The sequence below is a fragment of the Belonocnema kinseyi genome, chromosome 7, assembly GCF_010883055.1.
Source record: "Belonocnema kinseyi isolate 2016_QV_RU_SX_M_011 chromosome 7, B_treatae_v1, whole genome shotgun sequence".
NCBI lineage: Eukaryota > Metazoa > Arthropoda > Insecta > Hymenoptera > Cynipidae > Belonocnema > Belonocnema kinseyi.
Window position 1 is genome coordinate 112,178,843 of NC_046663.1, and position 9,700 is coordinate 112,188,542.

The following is a 9,700-nucleotide window of genomic DNA, read 5'->3' on the forward strand; positions in this document are numbered from 1 at the left end:
AATGCGCCTGTTCATTCATGCTTAGTTGCACAAGCAAAATTGCATGAAATCGGCTTCGAATTGGTTCCACAGCCACCGTATTCACCAGACCTGGCCCCCAGCAACTATTACTTGTTCCCTAACCTGAAGAAATGGCTCATCGGTAAGCGTTTTTACTCATTGAGGAGCTCATAGCTGAAACTGAGGCGTATTTTGGAGACCTTCCGATCGAGCACTTTTCGGACGGTATCAAAAAGTTAGAAAATCGTTGGACTCTCTGTATCGACCTAAAAGGAGAGTATGTTGAAAAATAAAACCAACTTTGGCCAAAAAAAAATCTCCGTGTTTCATTTTTCAGGGACTTATCAGACTGCCTAGTATTCACAGCTATCCTAATGATAGGATTGTTCGGGCTATTGAACCTGTGTGGCAAGAAATGTATGAACAACGAGGCTCAAAGAAAGGCGTAGTAGCGGGATGTCGGGAGAACCTACTCACCGATAGATGTGTCTGCATAGATGTAGCATTCTACCAGCGTGCCCTATCGATGGCCTGAATTGATTATCTGAAAGCTTTCGATTCGACTTCCCATAGACTTATCATCTGTCTTTTGGAAATCTTAAAAGTTTATCCGCAAATAGTTAGGTGAATAGAGAGATTGATGCTGCTTTGGAAAACCAGATTTACTATCTCATCTAGAAAAATTCGTGTGACAACTAACAAGGTCACCTTTCCGAGAGGTGTCCTTCATGCGACGCCATGAGCCCACTCCCCTTTTGCCTTACATTGTTGCTACTATCTCTTGCACTTCGCCATTCCGACGGGTACTTGTGCGGCACACCTGCAGATCGAAAGACCAAGGTCACTCATGTATTTTTCATTGACAATCTTTAGATCTATGCTAAAAATAAAGAGCAACTACATCTAGCTCTAGGGATTGTCGAACGATATAATAAGGAAATTGGAATGGAATTTGGGTTAGACAAATGCGCCTAGGTTTATTTGAAGCGAGAAAAACTTAATGGAATCCCTAAAGATCCTGAGTTCGTTAAAAGAAGCGCTATACGACAGCTTTGCGCTTTAGAGATTTATACATACCTGGGCGTGCCACAGAGCCGCATTCAGGATGTGACATCTATAAAGGATACTCTACGAAGCAGATAGAAACGCCTCATCCGGCAGATTTGGTCTTTCGAACTGTCGGCGAGGAACAAAGTGTCTGCAACGAACATGCTTGCCGTCCCGGCAGTACTCTATTCATTTGGAGTAGTTCCATGGACGAAGAACGAACTCAGATTCCTTGATATCGGAACAAGAAAGGTTATGCACATGAACAAAAGCATACATCTTAAGTCTACTGCCGTTAAGGTGGTCGCGGAATATTGAGTCTTGAATGTCTTTACAACAGGATTATTCTGGGTACAGCACATAGAGTTGCAAATAGAAGAGACCCGCTTCTTAAAAGTGTCAGGAATCACGAAAAAGTGGGCAAAGGAACGTTTCTGTACAAAGCAGCGGAGGAGGCTGCTGAAACTCTCAGATTTAACTTCAGTATTAGGGGTGAGTAAAATGCATCAAATCTTATCTATCTCGAGTACTCACTCCTGAAAGCCCAGGTTAAGAAAGCACAAGAGAAAAACTTTCGTGAAAAGCTCCTCGATAAGAGGATGCACGGTATTTTCCACAGAAATGTGAAGGATCATTCAATGTCTTGTGAGCTAACGTTTGCTTGCCGTCGCCACATTTTGAGCCAAGACATTCCTGATGATAGCTGCAGGACGTGCCATGCACACCCCGAGAATTTAGCTCACATACTATCTAGTTGTCCAACTCACGCGGGAACGACCTACATTCAAAGGAACAATGCGGCGCTAAGAGTGCTTTATTATCACCTCTGTCACTCTTACGGCATTAACCTTATTATCGCTCCTCTAAATGCTCCTAGGGAAATCCAGTCAATTGTCGAGAATGGGAAGTGCCGCATATACTGGAACTTTATATTCTCAACAATTGTTTCTGTTGCTCACTCAAGGCCTGACATGGTTCTTCTTGAATTCGAGAAGCGAACCATGTTCGTTATCGAATTTTCCACACCAGCTGACAAAAACATCATAGCCAAGGAGAATGAAAAGAAAGAGAGGTATTAAGACCTTATAAGGAAGTTGCAACGATTGTATCCGGAATATTCTGTTAAACTAATCGTCCTTATTATCAGCGCTCCTGGAGGTGCCAAGCTATCACTCGCTAATGGCCTAAAAAGCATCTCTGTGTGTCAACAATATGCTAAAACACTTGCGGGAAAAATGCAGAAGGTGGTAGTCCTTGGGTCGCTCCGTGTTCTTAGGGTGCACGAGACTTTTGCTGGATCGTCGTATTGATTTCGTTACAGACTGTAACCACCTATCTGACGGTCGTGAAACGTGGTTGTGGCTGAAATTTTACAGCGATTTCGCTGGGATTGTGTGCAATTTTTCAGATTAGCATCCGCTCCCGGCGAAATCCTGCGCTTGTCCTTATGACCAAATTAATAATTATATGTATATGTATATACTTTCAAGAACTTCATTGTTTATTATCAGTGGCGTTGTTTGTCAGCCAAAAGATTAATTTGATAAAAATGCTTGAACATTTCAAAATGTTACAGACTTTTTATTCAGAGCTTTTTACAACATTACTTTCAATTGTACGATTTAAATGATTGATGGCTCTTTTGCCTTGAAATTAGAATCACATATTTTAGAAAATATAACTAATATAAACACAAAATACTACTTTAAAGTGTACATTTATTCAAATAAACAAGAAGAAAACAGTAATATAAGTACTAAATATTTTAATGTCACATACACGATTGCAAATTCCTAAATATTAAACTTCAAACGGTTCTACAACATCGTCTTAAGTTTGAGAGATATATGGCCCATATTTATGCAAGGCCTTTTAAGTTTGAACCCCTCAATGACTTACGGGGAAAACCTAGAAAGCATTCTTCTGGATTTAAGTAAGAACCCTATATATCTTTGCCTATAGTCCGTATACCTGGTTGAACCTAATCAATTTTGGAAATTTTCCTCCTTTTATAGTCTATTTCTGTTGTAAGAATACTCGATATGAATGGCTGCGTAGTTGTGAGCCCAAAATTACGAAAATAGAATTAGCACCTTATTACGGTTTAAACACTGTTAAAAAAAAGTAATTCTTTAAGTTTTGTAATTTTACATAAAAAAAAACATTCATTTTCTTAAAAAAAGGCGAATTTTAAACGAAAAATAGTTCACTTGACAAACAAACAAGAATGGAATAAATGGAATAGATGAATTGCCAGTTTAAAAAAATTAATATTTTCAACAACAAAAATGAATTTTCAACAGAATGCATGAATTTTTACCCCCTTACCTTGAAGAAGTCAAAAGATAAATATTCAACCGAAATTGAAATAGCTGAATTTTCAGATAGAAACATTAATTTCCAACAATATAATATATTTTGTATCCAAATAGCTAAATATGCAACTAAAATCGTAATGTTTGAACCTTTTATAATTACATTAAATTGTGGCCAGTCATCTAAAGGATCACCTCAAGTTTTTACCAGATTTTTCAAAACACGACATCTCTTCTCTGTATATGGTGGAGGCATACATTTTGTGATAATTTTGCCTGTTTTTTTGTTCAAAGACACCCAGTGAGAAGGGACCATGTCGATTTTCTTTGTGGTGCGAGGTCCGCGAGCTATAAACTCGACCAATTGGTAAACATAAGAATCATGCTTGTGGCCTGCCATTTATATCCTTAAAAACAATAAAGTTTAATAAATAATACAGTATCTGAATCTGAAGAATCGCTGATGTCTTCACATTCACTGACCATTTCTTCAATTGTTTCATCGATTCTTTCTTCATTGGACGACGACTGACTCGAATACTGCATATCGATTATAAAACTGCTTCCACTATCTTCGGAGACATCTATCATAAGTGTAAAAATATAAAATAGTAATAATAATAATGAAAATAACAAAATAAATATAGCATCAATTTTTTAAATAAATAAATAATAAGTGAATAAATAAATTTGTCATATGTATTATCTCTTTTAAATCAAATTTTGAAATCGGATACCTACAGACCTGAATAAAAAATGAGAAATGAAAAACAATCATAAAAAATACTGAAATCTTTCTTCAAGATTATACATATAATAAGAAACTCCAAAATAATCACCTGTCGTAGCTGTATCACTTGAGTTTTCTTTAATTGAAGAGTTCCCAATAAATTCGTTGGCCTCCTCTTCAGCTTGATTAATTTCTGAAATAAACAATGACGATAACAAGATAACAATTTTCAAACCATATAAATTTAACATAATATAACCTTATGACAAACATATTAATTACTTATACCTAAAGTTCCTAACCTCAAAATTTTATTTTTCAATATATGAAATAAAACTACTCTCAGTTCAAAAATTAATGTAAAACTTTATAATATAAATGAATTAAAAAGAATTAACTTGCCTTGTTGAATATTTTCAAATGGAGGATTGAAAGACGATTCCTCTGAAGCGGATTCGTCTCCAGAACTTGAGATATCGGGCTGATATGAATCAAGCTTTCTTCTCTTATTTAAAGCTCTCTTTTTTTTGCACGCATTCTGTTCTGTTCTTGGATGATCCCTTTTCTATCCATAAGAAAATATTTCTTCAAAAAACTACTCTAAAAGTTAAAGAGTACACTTCCAGAAACAAAACTCACGACACATAAAGTAAGTAAAGAACTTTCTGTCAAAAGCGCTTTTAAGGTTATGTATTTAAGAACACCAGTTTTTTCTTGGTACGAAACTTGCATTTTATTATTATTGTTATTATTATTTATTTAGTATTTCAAGCCGTTGTATTAAACCAAAAAAGTGATATATCTACACTTGCTTGCTTTTGTTCTATATTTAAAAAGTGTTGCTTTTCAAATTAATGCTAAGTGATTTATGAGATAAACCTAAGAATAATTAATTAACTCTTAATATTGTATAAACTATTGTCAATTGTGTAAGATAGCAGCGTTATTAAATCATAGACAGTTAATTTTTTTAAGTGGGCACTGTTTAGTTAATATTTTAGTTACTTACTGATCATTATCGGTTATGAAACTGAATAAAAATATACCTGACTTGCCCCCGACCGTCGTCCGACTAGGTTTTTGAAGAAAAATATACCAGAATAGCCCCCGACCATATCCCGGTTGGGCTGTCCCAAAAAAAAACTGTCCCGACCAGCCCCCGACTAGGAATCATGTTGTATTAGGGCCAACTGGGGCTATTTCCACACGGGTATGTTAATAAATTAAATTTCAATTAGTTGAATCAATTTCCTAATCTAATTTTAAGCAAATGAAAAGAAAGTTGATAAAAAACGGTTAATATCTTCAATTCCAGTTGACAGTTCTTATAATTTTGCGTTTTCTTAACGATATGCTTAATTACTCTAAATGCTAACCGATTTTTATCAACTTTTTTTCAATTTCTTAAAATTACATCAGGAAAATGATTCAGATAATTAGAATTGAATTGAGCCATATTTTCAGGACTTTAGTTATTGAAACAGGCTTAAATCTCATGACAATAAAAGGGTCCTCGTAGCGGGGGGGGGGGGGCTGCCGAGTAGCTGGGCCCAAGCTGGCTTCCCCCTCGAGGCTGCCCGTACCGGGGTAAACTTGTCAAATCTTACAAGCGGTCGCCCCACCGTGCTTCAGATGCGCTAGCGACTATTTACTTGGAAAATACCGATGTGTTTTACGCCTTTGGCATATTACAAATTTAGGATGGTTTATATTTATAGAGTCCAATGCCGCTTTCGAAGAACTAGCTTTTTTAAGAGTCTTAAGAGTCCATTAACATTTAACAAACAACAAAAATAAACGTTGATAACAAAAAACGAATAGGTAATAGAAACTTTAAAATTACTCAATTTTATTATTTTATTTGTCATGAAAATTATTCCGCTCTATTACAAATCTCTGAGATTATTAGAAGCTGGCAATGAGAATCTCTTAATTGTTTTTTATAGTAGAAAGAGTTACTATTTCATCTAAAAGTAGCTAATGCCAATTTCTTAATGAAGTTTTACATTCTTGATGTAATAATTACCATATGATTTTATTAAAAATGGTTAAAGATCTAGCACGTCAAAGTATGTCCATTAAAAAATGTGCACTAACTTATTTAATTTCAATTGATTTTGACTTAAATTGACATTATTAAAAGCTGACATTATTAAAACTTAAAATGACATTATTAAAAGAACAGTTAAATGCCATAGAAATCGGAACAATTTCACAGGTTTTGCAAAGACTTCGCATAGATTTAAAAGATTTTATAAAGTCTTCTATTATTCGACAGTTAAAATTTCAAAGATTTAGGCTCGATTTAATTTTTCAATCATTTTAAAAAGATTTCATGAAGGTTTTATTGATATAACAAATATCACCGGATATTTCAAAAGTATTTCAAATAGCTTGCAAAGACCCTTAAACAATTCACAAAAATTTCAATGATTTCACAAAGTTTTCAAAGATTTCGCCGAGATTTCAGAAAGATTTCAAATACCTTTCATATATTTCACAATGATTTTTAGAGAATTTGCCAGTATTTTACAAAGAATTAAATAAATGATTTCCCAAAGAGTTCAAATATTTCACAAAGATTTCAGATAGATTTCAAAGCTTGAACCAAAGATTTCATTAATTGCCTAATGATTTTGCAAAGATTTTGAGAGAATTCACTAAGATTTTAGAAAGATTTCACCAAATTTTCAATGATTTCCCAATCACTTTAAAGATTTCACAAAGCTTACAAATATTTCGCAAAGATTTAAAATAGATTTCAAAGATTGAACAAATAATTCCGATGACGTCCTAATGATTTCACAAACATTTCAAACATTTCGGAAAGATTTAGGAAATGTTTAGAAGATTTCACAGATATTTCCATTATTTTACAGACTTCTATTCTTTCACAAAGTTTTCAGAATTCTCAAATATTTTAAAAATTTGAATAGATTTAAAAAAATCATTTCGCGAAAATTTCACGAAGAATTTACAAAGGTTGCAATAATATCTCGAAGATTTTATGAAGACTTTACAAAAATTTCAAATATTTCGCAAAGGTTTCGAATAAATATAAAAGAATTCGGAAAGGCTTCTATTATTTCACATAGATTCCAAATAGATATCAAAGATTAAAAACCAAGCAAGAAAGAATTGACAGGTTTCTATATCCTACGATCAGATGAGTTTAAGTATTTTATTTACCAGTAGGCAAATCAAGACTTTGGCCCTCCCTGGTCGATTTCTATGGGACGCATTGGCTCCTGTGCCCCCTTGGCAAGGCTCCGCTATCTCTGATGGACATAGGAATAGGAGGGGACTAGCCACATGCTACCTAACTTGGGCGCGGGGATTGATCATAAGCTACAAGGGGGAGAGGACCAGGTTGGTTTGCAAAAGCAATAGAGGTTTAGCAATCCAAGATCTAGGTAGAACAGCCCGCTCGTTATTTAGATCCGGCAACTACATGCCTATTTTGCCGTGATTTGGAAGAACAACGTTAACTGCGAATCGGATAAAGTCACCTGAAGCAATTAACGGTAGGCGGCTCAAGGGCCTTATCTGAAATGCAGTTAACGGTGTTCTTCCAAATCAAGGCAGTATTTCTCTTCTATTCGTATGTACATATCAAATACTAAGATTTAAAATTTCTTTACAATATTGACTAAGTTTTGAATTTGCTTGAAATTTAAGTAAAATACATATATTAAACAATTTTTGTATCAGAATCTTTGAAAACAAAAAGTGACCAACTTCAATTTCTAAAATTGGACTAATTCAGAGTGATCAAAATTGAATAATGCAATTGAAAAATAATTTTTAATTCGAAGCGATTAGAACTTTACAATTAAAAATTTGTCAAAGTTAAAGCGTTATTATTCAATAAAATATTAGTAATTATTAACCACTTAATTAACTATAAATATAATGTCACATTTGAAATCTTGGGTAAAAATATTTTCAAATTAGTGTTCATAATTTTTCGCATCGATATTCAGGAAAGGTTCCAAGAAAAATAATAGTTATATCAATTATTATTAAACATTTGATAAAAAATAAAAATGGTAACTACCCAAGTGCGAAGTCACATACGGCCCAACCTTGGCCCATAGTCGATAAAAATATTGCCGAAGCTCGGCTGCCATTATCGCGCTAATGACGAATGATAACTATAGCCTGCACTTGGCAGCCAAGGTTTGGCTGCCATTGTCGGCCCAACACTCGGTACCAGAATTGGAACAAACCTAGCCGCCATCGTGGCGCCATTGCCGGATTGATAACTATAGCCTTGACTTGGCAGCCAGGGCTTGGCTGCCATTGTCGGCCCAACACTGGATACGGTCTAAGGATATGACAAAAAACATATTTAAAAAATAAATATTAATTGATTGCGAGTACTTTGAATATAAATATTAATGGTTCTGTTTAGATCGAATACATATATTTCATTTTGAATGTTATATACAAATAAAATTTCTAACGCTAGGGGTATCGAACCTACATCTATATACCTAAATCTATTGCCTAGCAGTCGGACGTGCTAACTACTCCGCTAAACCGACAAGTTGAAACTCTGTGAAAAAGCCATCCTCAGAAGCTGCAGTTCAGAAAAGTTAAAGAACCAAATTTTAAGCTCTCTTTTTCTAATTATTTGTTATTATGCGACAAAATGTTAACAGGAATATCAATACAATAATTTTTAAATAAATAATTTTAATCGATTACAATTTTTTCGCGTAATATTTCATTTTTTCCGTTATAGCCTGCTTTACAACTTTTTGCAATGACAGGAAATGTAATTTTTCATAAACATTAAAAAATTTTAATGACTGAACTTAACAAATTTCATCGTGAACTTTGACAATTTTTCAATACATTTTTTTTATCTTTCGTGTAAGATTTATTTATTAGGTGCTAAAACTGAGACTTGGCGAAACATAGTGCCGATTCTGAGTCAAGCATCGGTGGAGAATCGGCAAATATAAATATGCCAATATAGGCTGCCAGCACTTGCTCGATATTGGACCGATTTTAATAAAACATGGTTTGACGTAGTAAGTGACACTTGGCCCAGTAATGTGCCATCACTGGGCCAGACTTTGGCTGATCCTCGTGAAACATGGTTTATCGTACTAAAAGTGATACTTGGCGCAATAAAGTGCCGACACTGGGCCAAACATCGGTGGAGGATCGGCAAATATAATTAGCCAATATAGGCTGCCAGCACTGGCTCAACACTGTGCCGATTAAAATGCCGATATTGGCCCAATAACTTTAGCCGACCTTTGGTTGCCAAAATTGGACCAACACTGGGCCGTGTATTTAGCTCCGGCAATTCTCACTTGGGTGGGTAATAATTCAGATTTTCTTTCAGCTGAACCGAAAGAAGTAGAATTTTAGTCTACGATTCTAATTTTAAAAATATATATATATATAAATAAAAAATAAAAATTATGTAAAATATTAACCCTACATGGATCCTGCGGGGGACAAATGTGCCCTACGCGAAATTCAATTAATTCTCCTGAGCAAATGTCTCTGATTTTTTGGTGCAGACCCTAACCATAAATCAGTTCGACTATACAGTACAGTATATCATAGTATTTTAATGTTTCGAATTGAT

At 34.6% G+C, this 9,700-nt stretch overlaps 1 protein-coding gene across 1 annotated transcript in view; it reads right to left on the reverse strand.

Moving 5' to 3' along the window:
* Positions 1 to 3,491: 3,491 nt before the first annotated feature.
* LOC117176631 overlaps positions 3,492 to 9,700 on the reverse strand; it is a 12,099-nt gene continuing 5,890 nt past the window's right edge. Inside the window, exons 2-4 of the mRNA XM_033366885.1 lie at positions 4,495 to 4,657; positions 4,202 to 4,285; positions 3,492 to 3,946 (exon numbers count right to left, since the gene is read on the reverse strand). Of these exons, the coding sequence (XP_033222776.1) occupies positions 3,771 to 3,946; positions 4,202 to 4,285; positions 4,495 to 4,657 (423 nt within the window). The 3' untranslated portion in view covers positions 3,492 to 3,770. The remainder of the gene's footprint in view (positions 3,947 to 4,201; positions 4,286 to 4,494; positions 4,658 to 9,700) is intronic.